This window comes from Panthera pardus, unplaced genomic scaffold (assembly GCF_024362965.1).
Source record: "Panthera pardus isolate Hobbes unplaced genomic scaffold, ASM2436296v1 HiC_scaffold_16, whole genome shotgun sequence".
Taxonomy (NCBI): Eukaryota; Metazoa; Chordata; class Mammalia; order Carnivora; family Felidae; genus Panthera; species Panthera pardus.
Genome location: NW_026526721.1, coordinates 4,587,044 through 4,609,354, shown reverse-complemented (window position 1 = coordinate 4,609,354; position 22,311 = coordinate 4,587,044). Strand labels below are relative to the sequence as shown.

The 22,311-nt window shown below is 53.9% G+C and overlaps 1 protein-coding gene across 2 annotated transcripts in view; it reads left to right on the top strand.

Annotated features, from left to right (window-relative positions):
• BACE2 (beta-secretase 2) overlaps positions 1-22,311 on the top strand; it is a 90,948-nt gene that overhangs the window by 47,832 nt on the left and 20,805 nt on the right. The window contains exons 3-8 of one of the 2 annotated variants that reach the window (XM_053903057.1): positions 2,731-2,947; positions 6,769-6,897; positions 8,289-8,423; positions 9,608-9,709; positions 14,585-14,734; positions 19,753-19,921. In XM_053903057.1, coding sequence (XP_053759032.1) covers positions 2,731-2,947; positions 6,769-6,897; positions 8,289-8,423; positions 9,608-9,709; positions 14,585-14,734; positions 19,753-19,921 — 902 coding nt within the window. The remainder of the gene's footprint in view (positions 1-2,730; positions 2,948-6,768; positions 6,898-8,288; positions 8,424-9,607; positions 9,710-14,584; positions 14,735-19,752; positions 19,922-22,311) is intronic. The other variant, XM_053903058.1, reaches the window with a different exon arrangement.

Genomic DNA, 22,311 nt, shown 5'->3' with positions numbered 1-22,311 from the left:
CTAATCATTTAACATTTATTAAGGCAGACTTTTTATTTTATTTCTAAATTTTTATTTTTTAATTTATTTTGAGAGAGAGAGAGCGTGAGCAGCAGAAGAGCAGAGAGAGAAGAGAGGGAGGAAGAGAATCCCAAGCAGGTTCTGCCCTGACAGTGCGGAGAGCCCGACTCGGGGCTCGATCTCGTGAACCCGCGAGATCTTGACCTGAGCCGAAGTCAGACGCTTAACTGAGCCACCCAGGCGCCCGAGATAATTAATCTTTCAGATCGGAAGTTGGCAAACCAGGACCCGCAGGCTATGACCCAACCTGCTGTTGTGTTTCTGTTCATAAAACGTTATTAGAATACAACAGCGGGCCTTGTTGATGTACCGTCTGTGGCCTCCGTCCTCATTAGATTTGCATAGCTGGGGAGTTGGAACAGATCACATGACCCGCCAAAGGTAAAGCACTTGCTTCCTAGCCCTTTCCAGAAACAGTGTGCTGACCCTGGAGTGGATCCTAGGTAGCCGCTCTCGTTAGCAGTGGTGGATTTGCGGACTCGAGGAATGACCCGAGATTGTCAGCAGGGCCCGAATAATTCCATGGTTTCGTTGCGGGTCACCGTCTCTGCGTGCAGCCCCTGCCACACACCAGGCACCCCTGAGTTAGTGCTCGCGGTAAACTGGGCGTCACAGCGACCCTCGGGTGCCCGCGTCTCAGCGACCTGACTGCCTGACACGTGCGACTTCTGATGGGTCCCCTAGTTCTCCGCGTGCGTGGACCCCTCCCCCCTCACTCTTCTGTGCTCTCCCTTGTCAGGAGACAGGTGCACACGAGTCACTTAATGCTGCTGCCCCTTAGAGGTCATGGCAGAGCGATCTAAGACGGCAAATGTTAAAAGCAGCCGTTCTGTACAGTTTGTATCCCATTACGAAGCTAACGTAGATCAAATTTCTCCAAAAATCTTCTGCCAGTTTGTAAAGTTTATTATTTGAGGGAGAGAGGGCACTCCGACGCATGCCAGCAGGGGAGGGGCAGAGAGAGAGGGAGAGAGGGAATCCCAAGCAGGCTCCACACTGTCAGCATGGAGCCCGACGCGGGGCTCAAACCCGCGAAGTGCGAGATCATGACCTGAGCGGAAATCCAGAGTCAGATGCTTAACTGACTGAGCCACCCAGGTGCCCCATGTCTGCCAGACATTTTAAAAATAACTCTTTTTTTTTCTGATTGTGGAAGTTAAGTATGCAGAAATTGTAGATGGGCCTAAAAAACGAGGGGAGTCTCCCCTACACACCCCACCACCCAAGGGAGCCACCGACATTTTTCTTGTACCTTATTCCTGTGTCGTTGAAAATGACTTAGTCTGTTTCGGTTTTATGTAATATTCCATCATAGAGATATGGTTTGCTAAACTGTTTCCTTTTTACTGGGGCTTAGGTTGTTTCCAACCATTTGCTATTATAGATAAAACATAATGGCTGTCTTTGTACCTGAGTCTCCACCTGCATCATGGGCGTTTCCTTAGGATCAAATTCTCAGAAGCGTGATTACCGAATTAAAAACTGTCAAATATATTTAAAGCTTAAGAGATGTGCGCACCACCCCCCACCCCACCCCCCACCCAAAAGAGGTCATATCATCTCCGATTTAACTTCCTTCCTGACCTCAGGCAAGACTGCATTAGTCCCTGTAATCCTACAACAAGGACTGAGTGTTCAGTGATAAATCAGCGAAATAAAAACCACAGGCAAATGGGGGCACTTTCCACTGATCTGTTTGGTGATTTGACACTTCTCTGAGGAAGTGGACAGTTTTCCTAGGGTGAGTGTGGTGTGAATGCTCAGATATTTGCCTAGAGACCTTCTTTGGGTCCTTTGCTGTAAATCAGCAGAGTTTTTAAACTCAGCGGGGTAAGAGAATTACTTTACAGGTTGGGACACCACAGGGCCATGACACCTGCTGTCCTCCCTCCGGAAAGTCCTTCCTATGCGGCTCGTTGGCTTTGTGCGTGTCTCACACACATGTGGTTGCTTTGCAGACGCCTGGGTCACCTCCACGTCACTGCCAACCCCCCCTCCCCCCACCGATTTATTCTCTGGAGAGTCCTTAACACTCTTTATCACCACTTGGAATTTTGTGGATTCGTTTGTTTACTGTCGGTCTCCCCAAGGGCAGGATTCTCCTCTGCCCTGACCATCGTCTGAATCCCTTCATGTTTTGGTATCCCCCATATTTTGGCATGAGTATAATAAGCTTTGGAGCCTTGGGGACAACCGGGAGAAGGAGCCTGTGACATCAGGAGGAAGGCCGTGGAGGTGGAGGGGATCACTTGGTATTTTCACACTGATTGTACATGTGAATCTGAGCCCCGGGCCACAGCCCGCGGCCCCTCCCTGTGTCACAGAGAAGCCACTGCAGGGCCCCTGTGAAGCCAGAGGGCCAGGCAGATGCCCAGGTTTGATTTCTGCCTTCAAAGGCTCATCCAGTTAAGTAAAGCCCCTGACTTACTGGCTTCACAGGGGCAGATGTCGACCCCAGTACCTCCCTCACACGTGGCACGGAACCACTGCTACCCAAATGCTAGTGATCGTGTCTTGTGGGAAATGCCACTTGGTCAGCAGGGCCACTGTTAGTCCTGAAGAGTTGACCGTAAAACCCCCCCGGCGCTTAGCACAGCCGTCTCCGCCACGGTGACCGGTCAGCACGCGGGTTCACAGACAAATACGATGCCTTCCCTCGTGTTCCGCCAGGTCCAGCACGTACCGCTCCAAGGGCTTTGACGTCACCGTGAAGTACACGCAAGGGAGCTGGACCGGCTTCGTGGGGGAGGACGTGGTCACCATCCCGAAAGGCTTCAATAGCTCATTTCTTGTCAACATTGCCACTATCTTCGAGTCAGAGAACTTCTTTCTGCCCGGCGTCAAATGGAACGGGATTCTGGGACTCGCGTATGCTGCCCTGGCCAAGGTAAGGCCAGCGTGGGCCTGAGTGCGTCAGAGGTGGGACGCGTCTGGGGCCAGTGCTCGGACGGGCGGCAGGTGGGTCCGGGCCGCGGGGCGCAGGCGGTCCGTGAGACTCCCGTGGTGGAGGCAGACCGTGGTCACACAGTGCATCGTGTTTCTGGGCATCTTTGAAGCTTAAGGTAAACGGTGCAGTTCCTCGAACTTTCCTGCCAAGATACACCCCAAGCATCACTTTCCCTCATTTGTCTTAGTTCTGCTTATTTTACTTCTGCAGTGTAAAAATGTTAACAGAACCTGAATCACTTGAATTATGGTGGTGAGGGGTTTTTCTTCGGGTAGGGTCAAAAGAAAACACATTGTTTTTTTTAACGTTTATTTACTTTTGAGACAGAGAGAGACAGAGCATGAACGGGGGAGGGTCAGAGAGAGGGAGACACAGAATCTGAAACAGGCTCCAGGCTCTGAGCTGTCGGCACAGAGCCCGATGCGGGGCTTGAGCTCACGGAGTGCAAGATCATGACCTGAGCCGAAGTTGGATGCCCAACCGACTGAGCCACCCCGGCACCCCGAAAAGACATTTATTAAACTCGCACCTTCGCGTGGAGACACGGAGCCTGCAGGAGGTCCTGAACCTCAGCCGGGAGGCTCCCCACCACAGAGGAGAGCGTCGTGCTTTCTTGCTGTGGCTGCAGACACCCCTGCGGAGCCCCCCCCCCCCCCCCCCCCGTAGCCCGAGTGGGGCCTGAACGCACGTCCTAGGGACCGCCAGCCAGTGGCCCAGGAGGCGCGGGGGGAAAGCGTGGAACCTGCACAAAATGGGAAAGACAGAATTGAATGTTCTCCAAACATTTGGACTCAGGCCGGCCCAAAGGAAGGGACGTTGGTGTGCAGGAGTGTGGGGGGGCGGGCTTGCTCACAGGCCGGGGGATTTCCATCAGGAAGGGAGCCAGAGGCCAGCAGATTAGGACCCAGGGTGTGCCCGGGGCTCGGGCTGTGCACACCTGAGCAAAGCGGGAGGTCACCCCACCTAGTCTGCAGTGGGCACCACACCTTGCCCTGCTCATTGTTCGGTGCCAGGCTTGGAGCCAGAGTGGAGTGTGAAACCACAAGGCACACACATGTAGGACCTACCCACCCAGTAACGGCGGAGCCCCCCGCGGTCCGTGAGGGCCCAGGAGGGGAGGCCTGTTTTCTCTCCCTGCAAGGACGTTTATTCCAGCCCAAGCCCGCTAGTAAACGGTGCAGGGGGGCCAGGCGGGGAGGGGGCAGCAGGGAGGGGTCGGGGGAGGTTCCCAACCCTGTGGCTTCTCAAGGAGAGACAGCCCGTGAGGCACATCACAGGATGTTGGTTCCCTTGAATCTCGAGACCTCCCCATGAGGCCAACTTTGGAAGGCCGTGTTCTCCCATTTTATGGCTGTGCAGACTGAGGGTCAGAGAAGCTTACCTTCCTTGCCCAGAGCCCGTCTGCAGACCCGGGGGGGTTCTGGAGCCCCCTTTTCCTCTCAGTACTGTGTGGCGAGCTTAATGGGAAATCTGCAGACTCTTGACCTACATTCCTTCTTGTTAAGTTTATTTTTATTGATTTTGAGAGGTAGAGAGGAGGGGGAGGAGCAGAGAGAAAGAGAGGATCCCAAGCAGGCTCCCAGCTGTCAGCACAGAGCCCCACACGGGGCCCGATCCTATGAACCACGACGAGATCAAGAGTCCTACACACAACCGACTGAGCCACCCAGGCGCCCCAATCACCTACCTTCCTAAATGCGATTTCCCTGACAGCGTGACCAAGGACAAACCATTCCGTGTTTACCTGACATTGACCGCGAAAGGTGTGCCCGGTTGGTGTCACGGCGGATTATTTGGAGGATGGTAGAATGAAGCTGAATTTCCCGGAATTGATAATGTTGATAATAAACTTCCTGGGAAGTAATGACTCCGGGGTCCCTTGGGGTGTCCGGACTCCCCACGTGACCTTTTTGTGCGTGAAATTCCGAGATTACCAGCGATGGGGTCCCGTCCCAGCCTGGGGGAGACAGTCGCGGGATGGGTGGGGCGAGGCACGTGGCGGGAGACCCGTGCCAGGCGGCGCAGTCTGGATTGGGGTCTGGAAGAGACTGGCCGAGCCACTCAGCGGCCACCACAGCGTGTGGTGTCTCGGTCCCCCTACACGCCTCCTGAATCTGGTTCTCTTGGCTGATCCTGGCACCTGTGTGTTTTTAAACCTCAAGAGGGATCCCGAGGCACCGTCCTCCTGAAAAGTGACTCGACAGAGTAACAATGGATCCCTTGCCGGGCACCAGGCACTATTCCAAGTCCTTTGTGCGTATGGACCCATTTGAGTCCCACGACAGCTCTAGGAGGCTATTATTTTCCCATTTTCCAGATAAAGAAACAAAGGAACAAGTCACACGGCTGGCAAGGGAGGGAGCCAGAATTTAGTTCCAGGCAGCGTTTATTTACTTCGCTGCCTCCCATGCGGGTGACCGGAGGCACGGCGGCCTGGGTCAGCACCACACCCGGCCTCCTGCAGGAGGGGACTTTGTCTCTCCGTCATCGACCCAGATGCCAAGTCCTCTGCCCACCTCGCGTACAGAGATTGTGCCGACTCCTGGCAGAGAGTCGTGGAAGCAGGGCTAGGAGGCCAGAGACAACAGAGTTAAATACGTGGGAAGATTTCTCTTTGCCAGCGGGCTCTTCTCCTACTCCCTCCAGAATTTCAGTTTTAATTCTTACAGGTAGCAAATAGTTCTGACGGTGACCGTCGGTGGTCAGAATGTGCCAATGGCACCTGTGCCACCACGGGCGAGTTTCCGTCAGGAACCAACAAGTCCGAGGGGCGCCTGGGTGACTCGGTCGGTTGAGCGCCTGCCTCTTGGTTTCGGCTCAGGTCATGATCTCACGGTTTGTGGGTTCGAGCCCCGCGTCGGGCTCTGTGCTGACCCCCACGGAGCCTGCTTGAGATTCTCCCTCTCTCTCTGCCCTTCCCCAGCTCTCTCTCTCTCTCTCTCTCTCTCTCTCTCTCTCAAAAGAAATAAACTTAAGAAACTAACAACTCCAAGTGATTGGTATCTCCCAGTTGTCAAAAATCTGCCCGGAGGTCCCTGACCTGCCCTGAGACCGCCAGGGGGAGGCCCACCCCCAGCTCAGAGCTGCTCGCACACCGTGCCTCTTCCTCTGAGTCCTGGAGACTTGGGGGTGCCCAAGTGACTGCCAGCTCCACGGGAAGGGAGGCACGGGCTGCTTGGGCCCAGCAGGGAATAGGGGCTTTTCAACCTGAGGATCCCAGGACTGTCCCTTCCCTGCTGCTTTCCTGCTCCCCGGCGTTCAGTGGGTGCTGTGATCAGAGATGTCTCGTGGCGCCAGACGACCGTGGCTGAAAGGAGTGAGTGACGTTTTCTGAAGCCACAAAGGCCGCACCTGGAGACCGTTCTCTTGTTACTCTGAGATGGCCATGATTAGAGTTCACCACCCATCTCGGCGACCTACTTCCACGTCTCACCCCTGCCTCCCGGAAAGTCGTGGTGACAAATGAGACGGTGTCGTGCTTGCTCTACAAATACCCTCTTCTTTTTGCGTGCCGTCCCCGCGCAGGGGCCTCGCCAATCTACTGTATCGCTCCAATTTTAGAAATACTGTCTTATTTTTACAACAGAGCCGCTCCAGCGGGGAAAATGCCGCCTGGTGGGAAGTCTGTTGTAGGTTTTTCTGAATTACTGCAGCTTGTTTGTTGTTTAGCCATGAGACAAATTAGGAAAACAGCTTGTACGTCACGCGTGGTGTCTGCTTTGGGTCACTCATCTGTTCTGTCGCCGTTTTCCCTCCTACAGCCGTCAAGTTCCCTGGAGACATTCTTTGATTCTCTGGTGGCACAAGCGAGAATCCCCAACGTGTTCTCCATGCAGATGTGTGGGGCGGGACTGCCCGTCGCTGGATCCGGTACCAACGGAGGTAGTCTTGTGGGTATCTTTTAGTCTTAAAGGGGGGGAAAAATCACAAATCAATCGGGCAGTTTTTTCTGTTTTATTGACACCCTGATAGGAATAGGAGACGTGGGCGCGTGCAGAAGTCCTGTGGAATTTTGATAACCTTTGTTCTAGAAGCTTTAGAAAACGGATACACTTGGGAATTATTTTTATCTTTCCTAATTACCTTGCCATCCACAAGCTGATGATTGTCATTGCTTCCCCCAAATCCATTAAAGCTTCTTAAAAAAGTTTTTTTCTTTGAAGGGTAACAGTTTTTTGCGGGTTGGGGAGGGGCAGGTGAGGAACCGTAGGGGGTGCGGTGAGCGGGCTTTTCTCTGCCTTGGGGAAGCAGAGGGAAATGCTGGTGATGTCATCAGTGCGGTGGGGAGACAGGCACACCTGTATATCCTTTGTCTCTCTGTGCGCACGTGTGCGCACACAGCGGAAAGCTTTCTATTACACAGACAGATCAAAGCCATCAGCGCTGTGGATATGCTGTGGCCTGGGCGTCCCCTCAATGAGCCCTGCACCCCGATGTCTAAAGCAGGAGGTGACAGGGACGATGTACAAGAAGGGCACCTCAGGGCACGTGCCCACAACCCCTCTAATCGAAGCAAGCCCAGTTGCTTTCGTTTGCTAACAGTACACACAGTCTTTTTTTTTTTTTTAACGTTTATTCATTTTTTGATAGAGACAGAGCGTGAGTGGGGGAAGGGCAGAGAGAGAGGGAGACACAGAATCCGAAGCAGGCTCCAGGCTCCGAGCTGTCAGCACAGAGCCCGACGTGGGGCTCGAACTCACGGGCCGTGACATCATGACCTGAGCCGAAGTCGGACGCCCAACCGACTGAGCCACCCAGGCGCCCCGAGTACACACGATCTTAATACCTTATGTAGCCCCTTTTCTGGATAGAGGGCAGCCTAGGATTCATGGGGCGATGTTTCATAGTTTGACAGCACGCAGTTTGGGGTAGGGAAGCTCTTCTGTTCTGCTTTCCACGCACAATTGCAAGACAGTAAGTCTAAGTCCTCTGAGGAACTAAATTCCCGTCAATCAACGCAGTTAACTATTTCGCTTCACGTGTTTGGAGGAAGCGAAGTCTCGAGACCATAAGACTAAATTGTATGTACTTCCTTTACATAATGGAAACCCCCAGAGCATCTCGATTAGACTAGGGTATGATATTGTTGGACCTTTGGATACATGGCCCCCAAACGTTCCCTGTTTAATTTTCAAGCATAGCTGTCTGTTTTGTAACATCACAATAATGTGAAGGTACTGAGCCCAGTGAGGATTCACCTTCTGATCGCATGCTTTCTCTGTGTAACGTGTTGCTATGCCTACGTGTTTTTTCTTACCCCCGTAAATATTTTTCTTCTCAGGTCCTGGGTGGAATTGAACCAAGTTTGTACAAAGGAGACATCTGGTATACCCCTATTAAGGAGGAGTGGTATTACCAGATAGAAATTCTGAAATTGGAAATTGGAGGCCAGAGCCTTAATCTGGACTGCAGAGAGGTATTTGCACCGTGATCTCTTTGTGTCTACCCTCGTGTGGCTGGGTCGCTTAAATACTACCGCTGGGACCCGAATAGAAAAATAGAAGGTCCGTTACATTAAAAGATAAATCAAAGATTCATTACATTAAAAGTTACAGGGCCTTTTTGTATGATAATGAACTCCTCCTTCCAGAAAATTTGTTTCCTTCCAGTCACTTGGCTTCGTAGGGGAAAATTAGCATAAAATGGTGTGTGCGGAGGAGTGTCCAGGGGCCACGGCTTTCACTGTTCGTCTGGGCCTGATGGTGACTGGACTGTGTTGAAGAGAATGGAATAAGCAGGTTTCGTCAGTGCGACGGGGAAAGGCGGCGGGGGGGCGGGTGGGGGCTAGAAATAAGCAAAATGAAACTCAGATCATCAGCTTAATCCTCCATTCGCCACCCCCCCCGCCCTCCCCAGCGCTCAGCTGTCACTCGAGGGGGCGCACCTCGCCTGTCCTCACGGGAGGCACACGTGTAGAGCACCAAGTCACGTATGAGCCGTATTCACACCCTGTCTGCGTTTGGCTCCTTTGTGGCCACGATGGCATCGATAAAGCGGTGCTCCCTTGCACTGCGATAGGCCCCAAAGCCGGTTTGTCGCCAGAGACCCTTATCTGCCGTCAAAGAATCCAGCGGTAGAACCAAATGGGAGGGCCTACAATACAATACAAATTCCACGTGTGGGTGTGAGAGCCTTTTCCTGAACGTGGCTGTGCTTCCGTCAAATGCAGGTAGCAGGTGTCTGTTAAATAAAGACTGTCTGTCCTTCTCTTTCTCCATTTGTGGGATAACACTTGACTGTAGGATTTGTATACGTGGTAATTAACATGTCGCGCCCGTCTGGAAAGCCAAGTGGGTCTTTGCCCTTGGGGGCTCCTCCGAGGACATTTGAGCGCCCCCAAATGGGGGAATTTCTGCATGGAGAGAGCTGTGGACGGCCGTCACGTCACTTCCTTCTCCTGGCCTCAGTTTCCTTATCCGGGAAGTGAGCATTTGGGCTAGTGTCCAAGTTCCAAGAATAGGAAAGGAATTTAGCCACCAGTGAGGGACCACGGCTGCCTGGATCTGTATGTAGCAATGACAGCAATAGCAGGCTGCAGCCACGCATCGATTATGAGTTTCATGTCTGTGCCTTTTCCCCGCCAACTCTCCTCTGTTCTAGTACAATGCAGACAAAGCCATCGTGGATAGCGGCACCACACTTCTGCGCCTGCCCCAGAAGGTGTTTGATGCGGTCGTTGAAGCCGTGGCCCGCACGTCTCTGGTGAGTCCTCGGGGCGCTGATAAATCTCGGGGACCGCCAGGTCATGACCACGTGCTGAGGGGTACTGCTTTGTACTCCAATAGTCGTCATCCGAGGATTTTGAGGGGCTGGGTTTTTTTTTTTTTTTAAACTATGACTTATTAAATTCACAGTCTTACTCTTAACCAGCAAAGAATTTCTTCACTTTAACCTCAGAGGACTTGGATTTGAAGGTGCAATGCTGTTTAGTGTTTCAAATAATAGTGTAGTGGGTGTAGGACTTTTTTTTTTTAATCTAAGAAAAAAAAGTCCACTTGGTAATACTCTGTATTAAAGTACACGGTAGACCAAGGATATATTTGCAGCCTGTAAAACAAAACAAATAAACCAAAAATTGTACTTTTTTTTTTTTGGCCTTCATCCAAGCTGTGCTGGAATTTTAATTCCTTACTTCTGTAAAAGAATGTGATTCACAGAAGACGAAGGTCAATCAAAATCAAGCCCGCGTAATCATGATTAAAACCACGGCCAAGGGCGGCATGCATTTTGGAGAACTGGCTGACGGGTGTTCCAGTATGGCTCCAACTTTCCAGTTGGTTCGGGGCAACGGGATGGACCAAAGGCATTGACTGGGGAAGAGCACAGCTTCAGGGGTCTGATGCGCTTGAACGTAGCTAGGTGCCCGGGGTGGGATTCGGGCCCTCGGAGTCTCCGTGCCCTCGTCGCCGGGCTGTCGTGAGGGCCGAGGTAGAAAGCCCCCACACGGTGATGCTCGGGGAGAGGAAGCCTCTGTTTCATGTTCAAACCACGGTGCCGCTGCTGCTCCTTGTTCGGACGCGTGCCAAACGTTTCCCTCAGCTTCTTGGGTGTTTTCATAAGCCTCTGTCTGCACAGGGCCACGCTTGCAAGGTCACCAAAAGCGCGCGTCTCCCACCCAGAGTCTTTCTCCTGGTACGAATGCCGGCCCGACCGTCCCACTGCTCCACTGGCCGGATTCGAAGAACCGGTGATCGGAACATGCGTAGCAGTTGCTTTGTGACAGCTTCTCGCAGAAGCATGGGGAGGAGCACGGGGCTTTTGGTTGTCCTGAACCAGACTTCAAGAGTCCGAGACCGTCATGGGAAGAGCGGCAGGTGATCCGAGAGGACAAAGAGGGGCCGTGAAACAGACGTCGGGCCGAGGCCCTTTTTGAGCTTGAGAGGATTTCCAGGCAGCAGCGGTCAAAAAGCCAGAGTAAAGCTCCTCTCTTGTCTCGTATCTGCTGAATCAGAAAAAAGTGGCAAGTAAAGTTTTTAGTGCCCTAAATTCAGAACGCTGGCTGAAAATCAGACCATGCTTAAAATAAGGAGCCATATGCTGATTTTCTTCAGTAGTGAAAATGTCCTCAGCAGACCTGACATGAGCCTCTTCAGACGGAGTATTCTGGGCCGTAAATGTGTTCGGGCTTATCCTGCAGAAATGCTCGATGCGTGTGTGTGTACGTGTGACCCCAGCCAGCCTGTGGCCAGCCCCGGCCTGTGCGGGGCCCACGACCCCAGCCCCTGTGTGAGCCCCGCGGGGAGAGAGCGGGCCACGCCTGCCAGGCGCTGGGACCCCAGACGGCGTCACAGGCCCCGTTCAGCGGCGACGGACTTTGTGAGAAAAGCAGGAGGTAGAAGGAATGAGATTACAGAATGTGTTTGCCGTGTCTAAAATTACCCTGTGACCTCAGAGCCTGTGTCAGGGAGGGGAGGACCCGGGCAGGCTCTCTGTCTTGGGCCGAGAAAGTCCAGGGAGGGCAGACGGGGTCCCTGGGTCAGCGCACGTGGACCACAGGTGGCCAGTGTTCTCGCCTGTCGTGGCGTAGGGTTTCTTTCCAGTTGAGGGGATGGCTGACTTCTTTTTTTTTAAGTTTATTTATTTTTGAGAGAGAGAGAGTGTGTAACAAGTGGGGGAGGGGCAGAGAGAGAGAAGCCCAAGCAGGCTCCACACCTTCGGTGCGGAGCCCGACGTGGGGCTCGAACCCACAAACCGCGAGATCATGACCTCAGCTGAAGTCGGACGCTTACCCGACTGAGCCACCCAGGCGCCCCGGGAAATGGCCGGCTTTGGGGAGTTAGACGCAGTGCAGATGTTGGGCTCGTGGCCTGGATTGTTCAGCTGGGATTTTAGGAATGCGTGGTTTATAGGTCTGTAATTTGAGAGGAGCCTCACGGGGAGTTCCGTGTATGGCAGAGACCTGGGCTCCCCGTCCTCCTAGGTGAAGTGCCGTTGTGTTCTGCCCAGCGCTTCCCCATCTGTAAAATCCAGAAGCGGGACGACACCTGCTTTTGGATGACTTCTGACCCCAAACTCTGTGATCTGAGGGTCAAAACTGTCCCCCGAGGACACGTAGCTTAGCCTTCCGGGAGGCCCTCGGACTCACAGACACCTCTTTGGAGGTAGATGGTCCCCCATCCGATTCAGAGCTATACCCCTTAGGTGAGTTACTGGGCACGCCCCTGGGCCTGATCCCTCCGTCTGCACATCAGAGCCGCTCCCAGCACTGACGTGGGGCCCCCTTCCCCGGGTGCAGGCCCGGCCGCCCTTGTCTTAGCTCATCCCTGGGTCCACCAGATGACAGCCCCACCCTTCTCAGCTGCACTGGCAGGGGATTCTGCCCTCTGATACACAGTTCCACTCGACTTAACTTTTATAAAAGGTGAAAATATATTAACGCCAACATTAGAAATTTTACAGATCAGTCACTAAGTTTCGTGATGGATGTTCCGTGGGAGGACGAAAAACTTTGGGGCATTTTCTCCCCATTGTGTGGCCCAGAATGGGGTGGAGGGGGGCTTGCACCTGCCGGGTGTGGTCCTATAGTACACGGCACTCAGGGTTCGTGCAGCAACACCCAGTTTTCTCAGTTCTTGCCCCGATTGGCCTGCACACCATCCCTGCTTACCTGTCTTACCTCCTCTCTGCTTCCATAACACCCTCCTCCTGGACTTCTGGTCCCTGCACCCTCTTCATGGGGTCTCCTTTGCCAGCCTGATCCAGGGTGGGTCCTAGGCCCCTCCCTTCTCCCTGTGTTCTCTCGGAGGGATTCCATCTATGCCCCATCACCACCCATCAGTGACTCTAGCCAGGCCCGCCCCCTGGAGTTGAGACTCGAGAACCAGTGGCCTGTGCAAATCCCACTTGGACCCCTTACTGGCTTGCCACAAAGCTCAGATCTCTCTTAATGGCCTCTGGTGAAGATGCCAGGGCACTATCATTTCCTCTGTCTCCCCTCTGTTCCTTCCGATCCGCCCCACCAGCCTCCACTGCTGACCTCGGTTTTACCCATTGAGGCAGCTTCTCTGCCCGTCCTCCCTCCCTCAGACACATCTCGTGCTGGCCCCCCACCCCCGCCCTTAGCTCAGCTCAGGTTCTTGGAGATGCTCTCTTGACAGTCACCTGTTACTCCAAGTCGGTGCTCTCCTAGCTGCACCCCCTCCCATGCCCTCCTGGCTCCGCCCCCTCCTTGCCCTCCGGGCCCCGCCCCTTCCCATGCCTCCTGGCTCCGCCCCCTCCCTTGCTTTCCTGCCTTTGCTCCATCGCACTCAGTCCCAGCCGTGCCCCTGTCCCAGGCTCTCCTAGATCTGTTCCTGTCACATACACTCCTAGAGCTCTTCCTGTCGCACACTTCTCTCGTTCTGACCTGAGCTGGGCCCTCGCTCTGCCGGCCGTTTTCGAAGAGGCACACCCGGCACGGTTCTTCCCTCTTTGGGCTGGCAGGTGCGGGTAGATGTCCTCCGGAACCTACGCTCGCCCTGGTGAGCTGATGGGAGTTAGTTGCGTTTGACTTGTGGACTCGGCAACTGGTGGGCATGTGCCGGTGGCGTTGTCCGTCCAGACCCGGGGCGGGAGGCCCAGGTGGGCGCTGTGTGGCCTTGGCTGTTCGCTTTTCGCGCGAATGCTTCCTGAGTCTCTCCTGGGGGCCCGGTGTTAGAACTGCTAGGTGGGACAGACAGCAGGCCTCTGTCCTTAAAGGACTCGGACTTGGGGCGCCTGGGTGGCGCAGTCGGTTAAGCGTCCGACTTCAGCCAGGTCACGATCTCGCGGTCCGTGAGTTCGAGCCCCGCGTCAGGCTCTGGGCTGATGGCTCGGAGCCTGGAGCCTGTTTCCGATTCTGTGTCTCCCTCTCTCTCTGACCCTCCCCCGTTCATGCTCTGTCTCTCTCTGTCCCAAAAATAAATAAATAAATAAAAAAAAAAAAAAAAAAAAAGGACTCGGACTGTGGTGCAGGAAACAGAATTTCGGCAGTTCCACCAACGAATGTCAAATTCTAACCACCGCAGGAAGAAAGAGCGAGGGGGAGAGCTGCATGACGGGGTAGCAGCACGGTGGGGACGGTTTCCTGGACGGGAGGGCGTCTGAGCTGACGTCTGGGGGAGCAGAACGATATCGCCGGAGAGCAGAGAGCCCCCCACAGGGCTGCGCACCGGGATGAGTTCCGCGCTTGGAGTTCAAAGGAGAGGCGATGCCCGAAAGGCTCAGAAGGTTCTCTCTCCTAAAGGGTCCTTGGCCACTGCTGTGACCCTGGGCGCGTTACTTCACCTGTGCTCCGGTTTCCTCGTCCACAAAGTGCTGGGGGGGGGGGGGGGGTGATACTGTGCTGGTGGGGTTTTTTGAGAATTCAAGGAATTGCTGCTGCAGGGGGCTCGGAACAGCGCCTGATACTTAGGACTCCGTGTGCCTGCGGGATCTTAATAGCTGGGGATTCGTCATCACCGCTCGCCTTCCAGAAGACTGCCGTCTCGGCCAGGCCGTCCCGAGGAAACGTTGTTTACCGCCGCGGGCATCTGGCGAGGGGAAGAGGAGAGCTGGGAGCGGTTTCCTCTTGACGCGCCAGCCGAGTCATGGTTTCTCACGTGCTCTCTTTCTGTCCAGATTCCAGAATTCTCTGATGGTTTCTGGACTGGGTCCCAGCTGGCTTGCTGGACGAATTCTGAGACGCCTTGGTCTTACTTCCCTAAAATCTCCATCTACCTGAGAGACGAGAACTCCAGCCGATCGTTCCGCCTAACCATCCTGCCTCAGGTACGAACCGGCCCGTGTGCTTTTCTCCCGGAGCGCGGCCCGTGTGGAAGTCAGGCAGTTGGTGCGGGACGTGCCGGTGCAGATAGCATGTCTGTGTGGGGTGTCGATCGCCACGGTGATGCCGTGTGGCAGGTGACCGCAAAAGCCAGCAGCCCTATCCGCGAGCGTGAGTCTGGGCGGGTTGCCTGGTCTCCGCAGGCTCGCCGGCGTGCTTGGCCGGGCCTCGCTTGGGTGGTCTAGGGTGGCCTCGCTCACGAGTCTAGTGGCTCCCAGATGACTCCCACCGTCCAGTGGCTGACGCACGGGGGTGGCGAGGCTCAGAGAGAGGGGAGACACGCAGGAGCCCCCGGAGCAGGCGCACAGCTGGCCATCACCTCCCGTGCACTGCTGCCCCTGGGGGCCCGGGCGGGGGAAGTGCGCCCACCTCCCAACAGGAGGGGCAGCGCAGTGCCATCGCAAGGGCCCGGCAACAAGGGAAGGTCGGGAATTGAGGACATTTTTGCAGTATCCACCAAAGCACCAGTACGTGTTTTGGTTTTTGGTGGTTTTTTTTTTTTTTTACTTTATTTTTAATTTTTGTAATGTTTATTATTGAGAGACAGAGAGAGACCGAGCATGAGCTTGGGAGGGGCAGAGAGAGAGGGAGACACAGAACGTGAAGCAGGCTCCGGGCTCCGAGCTGTCAGCACAGAGCCCGACGCGGGGCTCGAACCGTGAGATCATGACCGGAGCCGAAGTCGGACGCTCAACCGACTGAGCCCCCCAGGCGCCCCCTCCTCTTCCTAAGCTTCTAATCGAACAGCATTTTGTGCCCTGGTCCATCTCGCTCTGGCTCTCGCTCTGGTCCCCCTTCGGGAACCTCCCAAGTGCCCTCCATGTACCCCAGCCCCCTTCTTTCTCCCCTAAAAACGTTGCCACGTAATCTTCTATGTGGCCGCTCCGAGCCTGCTCTGCCTGCCGTGAGCCATCAGTGAGTCCCCGCTCCGTGCGTACTGACGTTCTCATTCCCGGTGGCTTTCTGGGCCTCGCTGGACCCTTCCTCGCCCTCCAGCCTGCGCCCTGCTACGCCCTTGACCCACCACTCACCGGTCACCGTCCTCTAGGGCTCTGTGCTCGCTCCGATCGCTTAACCTTTGCTCCTGCCAAGCCCCTGCCTGAAATGCCCTCTCCTCCCCACTCCCTCTGCATATTGAGATTCTTCCCATCCTTCAAGATCCAACTCAGACAAACCCTCTTTTGTTGACCCTCCGCTGAGCAGAATAACCCGTTGTGAGGCTGCCCTTCAGACTCATAATGCATGTTGTTTAGTCGTGTCTGTAGGGTGTGTTTTATGCTGCTGCCTTTTTCATTTGACTTCTGTTTTCTTTAAAAGCACACGCACACACCCTTACAGTTCTCCCTCAGCTACATTAATTCCTCGAAGATAAGAACCAGGAGACTGAAGACCTTGTTCCTTCCCAGGAATGACTGGGCCGGGGAGGCTAGTGGGTAGTAACTTTTTTGAACAGACCGGATGAGTGTGCCTTTGTTGTGACTTGGTGAATTGGGGATAAAGGATGGGATGGGGGGGGGGGGGGTAAGGAAGGAGGAGTCATTTCAGAGGAAAAAAGGAAGTGATAATATTGCCTTTTTCCTTCTCGACTGTATATGGGGGGAGGGGGGACGTGCCTTCCAGGAATGGAGGGTTAGTGGGGAAGAGCCCAGAAGCCTCGGGAGAAGGCTCCACAGAGGATGCACGCGGCCGGAGCCCGAGGCTTCGGTTACGTTCTCAGCTCTGCCCCTGACTCACACTGTAACTTTGAGCAGATCGCCTCGCCCTTTCTCCGTCTGTCCCTTTGACTATAAAAGAGGATTCATGATACTTGCCAGAGACATTTTCACTGCATACGGTGCTGTGTTTTCTGTGTCTTTAAAATAATTGCGCGCCGTGATTGCATTTTGGGCACACCTCGAGAGGTAGGCATCATTTCATCAGCGTGGTTTGTAACTAAAGTTGAATCCTAGCTTCAGGACAAAGGTGAGCACGTAATGGTAAATTAATGGCATGGGGTTGGCTGCCAGAATCAGGGACTCCTAAGAAACCAAGAAAACAGGCATTCGGCGGAAAATCTGTTATGTCCACAGCAGGCGGTTGGATGGGCAGTTGTGAACTGTCGCCTGCTGAGAATGTCACAAGCTCTGGGTGCCACTGACACACCCCTCAGGGTCAGCGCTGGGGGTGGGGGGGGGAGCATCTCCTAATACTCCTGCCCCCCCACTTCCTAACATTTAGGGCAGCCATCAGGGCTCCTTGTCCCCAAAGTTTTACAATGGGGGGCCCCTGCCTAGGACCTCTGGTAACAGCAGTACTGGAGGGGCATATGCTGGCTAGGGCAGAAAAGAGTTGTGTCAGAGGCATCCCTGAAATTTTGTCCGTCTCCGGCGCTCTTTTCCAAAAGCACATGGGCTGAATCTGTTTTGGCCAGTTTTCAAAAGCGGCCCCCAACCCCAGCCCACAGGCGAATTCTGGTTTTCTTTTCCCCAGAACCCTAAAAATGTAAATAATGCCAGTCTACCCCTGATTGGTCTATGGGTGCTATTTTCGCGTGAGGCAGACAGTTTATTCTGAGATCTAGCAATACTGCAGCTCTCCTAGCATGTTCCAGCATCTACAGTCTGGAACCTTTACTGGAAGTCGTCCGGGAGACGCGCAGGAAGAGTAAAAGATCCCAGATTCAGTCTGCGTGTTTTTGTATCGGTAGCGTCTGTTACAGGACAACGTGATGATTGATTGGGTTTTATTATAGAATCAGTTGGGGGAGTGTGTGTGTGCGTGTTCGTGTACTTTCCTAGGGCTTGCTTACAGAACCTTAGGTGAAGGTGCTGTGACGGCAGGTAAGTGTATCTGTCCCCTGCCTTTGCCTAATTTAAGTTGATCCTGGGAAGTCGTGCTTTCCATTTGGTGTTGATGATGCTTAGCCCCTCTCACTCAACGTAGCACACACCTCCTGAGGTCCTCCTGTGTGCCTGTCGTACCCTAGAAGCCTAGGCACCAGGATACAGTGAGGAACGGAATGAATGGGTCCTTGTCTTGAAGGAGGGCTTGGAGACAGACAGACCAGTTGGGCAGGGTTCTAAGGGCAAGGCTGTTCCCTGGACGCAGCAGCCGCTCCCTGTCTAGCAGGCGATGCCCTTGCTCGCCTCCCTGCCTTGCAGCCGCCCTCCCTCTCGCCTTCTCTGCACTGACCGGGGCAGTGATGTTCCTCTTCCTCAGGGGTCCGTTTGATCAGATCCTCTCTCTGCAGCCTGACTTCTGGTTTCCTTTCCTGCTCTCGTGTAGTCACTCCTTGTGGCTGGTGCTCTGTCCTGCCTCCTGCTGTAGGGGTGTAGCCGGGAGGCAAACCATTCCTTCCTTGGGACAGCCCCTCCCTGCTGCACCCTCTGAAAATACCTCCCCCCCCCCCCCCCCCACACACACTCCTTCTGGCAACAAAGCCCTGGGCTCGAGACCTTTCCCTCCAAATCTTTCCTCCTGCTTTTGCCCTTTAGGGCCGGTCAGTACTCACAAGAAGGTCCTTCTTCCTACTTCTGTTGTAATCTTACGGTTTATTTTCCAAATGTTTGGTATTTTGTGTTACTAAGCCACTGTATTCTCTCAGTTGCCTGCATTTGAATACTTTGCTGTTAAAAGAACAAAGGGAGCCTTCTTACTGATGCAAGGATGATTTGCTCTCTGATTGTTTTAAGTTTTGACTCATTTCCTCTGGAACTCGTGCCCCACCCCTCCATGCCCTGCCCCCCCCCCCCCAAGGACCTCAAGGGCCATGTTTGTGTTTATTGAACTTCACAGCCCCTGCGAGAAATGGCCCTCAGCCATGACAGACCCTTCTTCCACGAGGCGTGCTATATCTTCTCTCTGACTCTGACGGCTTCTCTCTCTTTGACTGAGGGAATAGATCCTCCTGCTTCTGCCTTGCTGCCTCCTTGGAAGCTCCCTTTGGCAGAGGATGACAAGGACAGTGTCCTAGGCCAGTTAGGAGCCTTTGCTCTTGCTCGGGAGAGAAGATGATGCCGATGGTCCAGACTGGGCGGTAGCCATGGGGATGGGAGCGATGATTGCATTCGGATTCCATTTCAGAGGAAGGCCTGCTATGTAGGGAAAGAGATCCTGGCCCGGTGTTGTAGGGCCTGAGTAACTGGGTGAATCACGGATTTACTGAGACAGAAGACCTTAAACAAAAGGCACATTTGGGGGAAATGTTCCCAGTTCAGTTTTTTTAATATTAGATTTGAGATGCCGGTTGAGTGGCGAATGGGCAGGAAGACATAAGAGTGTGGCTATGGCAGCAGAGATCTGCCTGGAGGTCAAGATTCGGGGGTCAGCATAGAGCCCAGGGGTGTGCTTAGGGTCACGGGGCCACATGGGTCACCCGGGGGGACAGCCAGAAGGAGAGGCCAGAGCCCTGGAGTTCTCCGATGCTTGCAGTGAAGAAATTAGCGGCCAGTGAGCTGGGAGGAAGAGGAGAGAACCCTTTCTCAGAAGCCAAGCGAAGGAAGAGGTCTGAGGGGGAGAGGTCGCTGGGCGACATTGCCGTGGAGGGGCCTGTCGGAGCGGTTCCCCCCGACTCCACATTTACCTCCTGCCTCCTCCGTAGACGGGGAGCTTCGAGGGGGCAGGCACGGGGTGTCCATCAGCCCTGTGGTGCTGGCCCTGAGGCAGTATCTAAGCCATGCCAAGTGCTCTGTCAATAAGAGCTGGCTGGTTGGCTGGCCGGACGGACCTCACCGTGGCGCCCCCGTGGAGTTACAGGTGGAGCCTTCGTCACTTTCAGCGACGCTTATCACCACGCTTGTGCTCTCAGCTTCTGGATGGCAGGGTGATGTCCCCCGCACCCCTCCCCACCCCACCCCACCGTGTATCTCCCCACAGCACCTGGGAGGCGGGGGCGGGGGTCCCGAACGCGGCGTGACCTCGACAGCTCCGCGACGCTGCCCGATTCATGCCCCTCCTTGTTTGTTTGCTCTGTCCTCTTATGTAGCTTTACATCCAGCCCATGATGGGGGCTGGCCTGAACTATGAATGTTACCGATTCGGCATTTCACCTTCCACCAACGCGCTGGTGATCGGTGCTACCGTGATGGAGGGCTTCTACGTGGTCTTTGACAGAGCTCGGAAGAGGGTGGGCTTTGCAGCAAGCCCCTGTGCAGGTAAGCGACGCGTGCGTTGGGCAGAGGACCCTAACCGGAGCGCTTTATTGGAAGCGATTCTTGGTAGCGTGTCAGTTGCTACTGAATTGTTCGGTGCGGGCCTGTCGTCACTGATCGGTCTTATCAGTAAGACGTACGGTAGGATTGTGGAGAGGGGTAAGCGAGACAATCCACGTAAGACGTTTAGTCCTGTGCTTGACACATGGGGAGTGCTTGTAAATGTTAGCGTGATAGTTGTCTCTCGGGTTAAATTTAGAATGGTATCTCAAAGGGGCGCCTGGCTGGCTCAGTCATTTGAGATTCCAACTTCGGCTCCGGTCATGATCTCACGGTTCATGGGTTCGAGCCCCGCGTCGGGCCCTGTGCTGACAGCTCAGAGCCTGGAGCCTGTTTCACATTCTGTGTCTCCCCCGCTCTCTGGCTCCCCCCCCCCCACTCTCGCTCTGTCTTTCTCTTTTAAAAATAAATAAACATTAAAAAAAAGGGTATCTCACACCATAGAATAAACATACGCGGCCTTGGGGATGAATTACAGGGTTTTTGACAGTGAAATCAAAATAAATAAAGCAGATTCATGGGTAAGCTGTGTGTTTTTCTTTCCCTCCAAGAAATCTTCGTTGTGAAATAAGTCAATGCCTATCATTGCTATTTCTTGAAATCCTAAAATAATGAGATCAAGGAGCGTGTTTTTCTCCTAGAATTCTTTTGGAGAGCTGGTTTGAGGGTGAGTCAGCAGCGTGGCTCTGCAGAGCTGAGCTTGAGAGAGTGGGGCAGGTGTTCAGAGAAACGAGGAGAGGACAGGAAAGATGATGGGTGGGTAATCCCCCCAAACTCGAGAATGTCTGTAGATGAACAATTTGCTAGAATGGGGTGTCCGCACAGCGCGTGGTTTAGCGGGGTGGGGGCAGGGGGTCGAGTACGTCTAGCAGTAGCCCAGGCTGGTGTGGAAAAGGCCAGGGCTGGACGTGGCTTCGGATGGAATCGCCCAGACGCATGGAGAGCGCATGAGCAGGCAGTGGCCGGGTGCCACGGTGCTTCTGGGTAGGATTCCAGGGAACTCACAAATCCTGGCACTTTGGATTCAGAGTTGGTGGGTAACATGCCAAGGGAGAGGAAAAAAACTAAGCAGACGTGAGGCAGCCAAAGAGTGGGCAACAGGGAGGTGGAACCGAAGAAAATTAGAGGCTGGGGTGAAATACAAGACCACCATGCAGTGCAGGGGTGGAGGTGTGTGGGTTAGATGAAAGCATCCTTAGGCACTAGACGTAGCGACAGGATGGGCAGGAAGGCTGACTAACTGTGCTGGTGGCTTCGACCCTGACCAGACCTTCCCTGGGATCTAAAACCAACGGGAGAATTTGGGGGAGAGTGTCGAACGATCTCCGCTGATCTATTCCGGAGAGGGAGGTTTCAGTTCTTACTTGCTACCCAAATCGTGGTCGTAACATTGGGATCCTGGTTAAGAAGGCAGGTCAGCGATGCGTCACGTGCATCACAGCCTCGTTTAGACACATTGGCGTTCTCGAAGGGTAACATAAAACAATTTGGAGAGTGGGTGAAGAGAAATAGTGAAAGGAGAACTTACATCCGGAATATTGGCCCTACTCACGTGCTGTCTAAAAAAAAAACCACCCTGGGGCACCTGGGTGGCTCAGTCGGTTAAGCGTCCGACCTCGGCTCCGGTCATGATCTCATGCTTTGTGAGTTCGAGCCCCGCAGTGGGCTCTCTGCTCTCAGCATGGAGCCCGCTTTGGATTTTCTGTCCGCCCCCCTGCCCTCGTCTCTCTTCCCCGCTTGCTCTCTCTCTCTCTCAAAAATAAAACATAAGAAAAAAAAAGAAAATGCCCAACACCACGTACATATTTGTTGCAAATACCTTCTTAAACGTTAACGCAGATTCCTCTGACTTTATTGGTGAGCAGGCTCAGAGTCCTTGAGATAATGTTTATCTCTGAGAGCGCATTAACTGTTTTTAGCCTGTGAGGTATCCCTGGGGGAGACCTTTCTCTGGGCACTACCTGGGAGTGTATAATCTGAGATGCTACTCTGTCTCCTGGATGTGAATATTCTTTTTTTTTTTTACTTTTTTTTTTTTACATTTATTTATTTTTGAGAGACAGAGAGAGCACAAGTGGGGGAGGGACAGAGACAGAAAGAGACACAGAGTCCGAAGCGGGCTCCAGGCTCCGCGCCGTCAGCACAGAGCCCGACGCGGGGCTCGAACTCACGAACCGTGAGATCATGACCTGAGCCGAAGTCGGACGCTTCACTGACGGAGCCACCCAGGCGCCCCTGAATGTTTTACTTCTTATAACCCAGAGAACTAAGAACGAAAGCAATTTGCCTCACAATTTCTGTTCTCTTGTTAAATACCATTAAAGTAGAGGCTA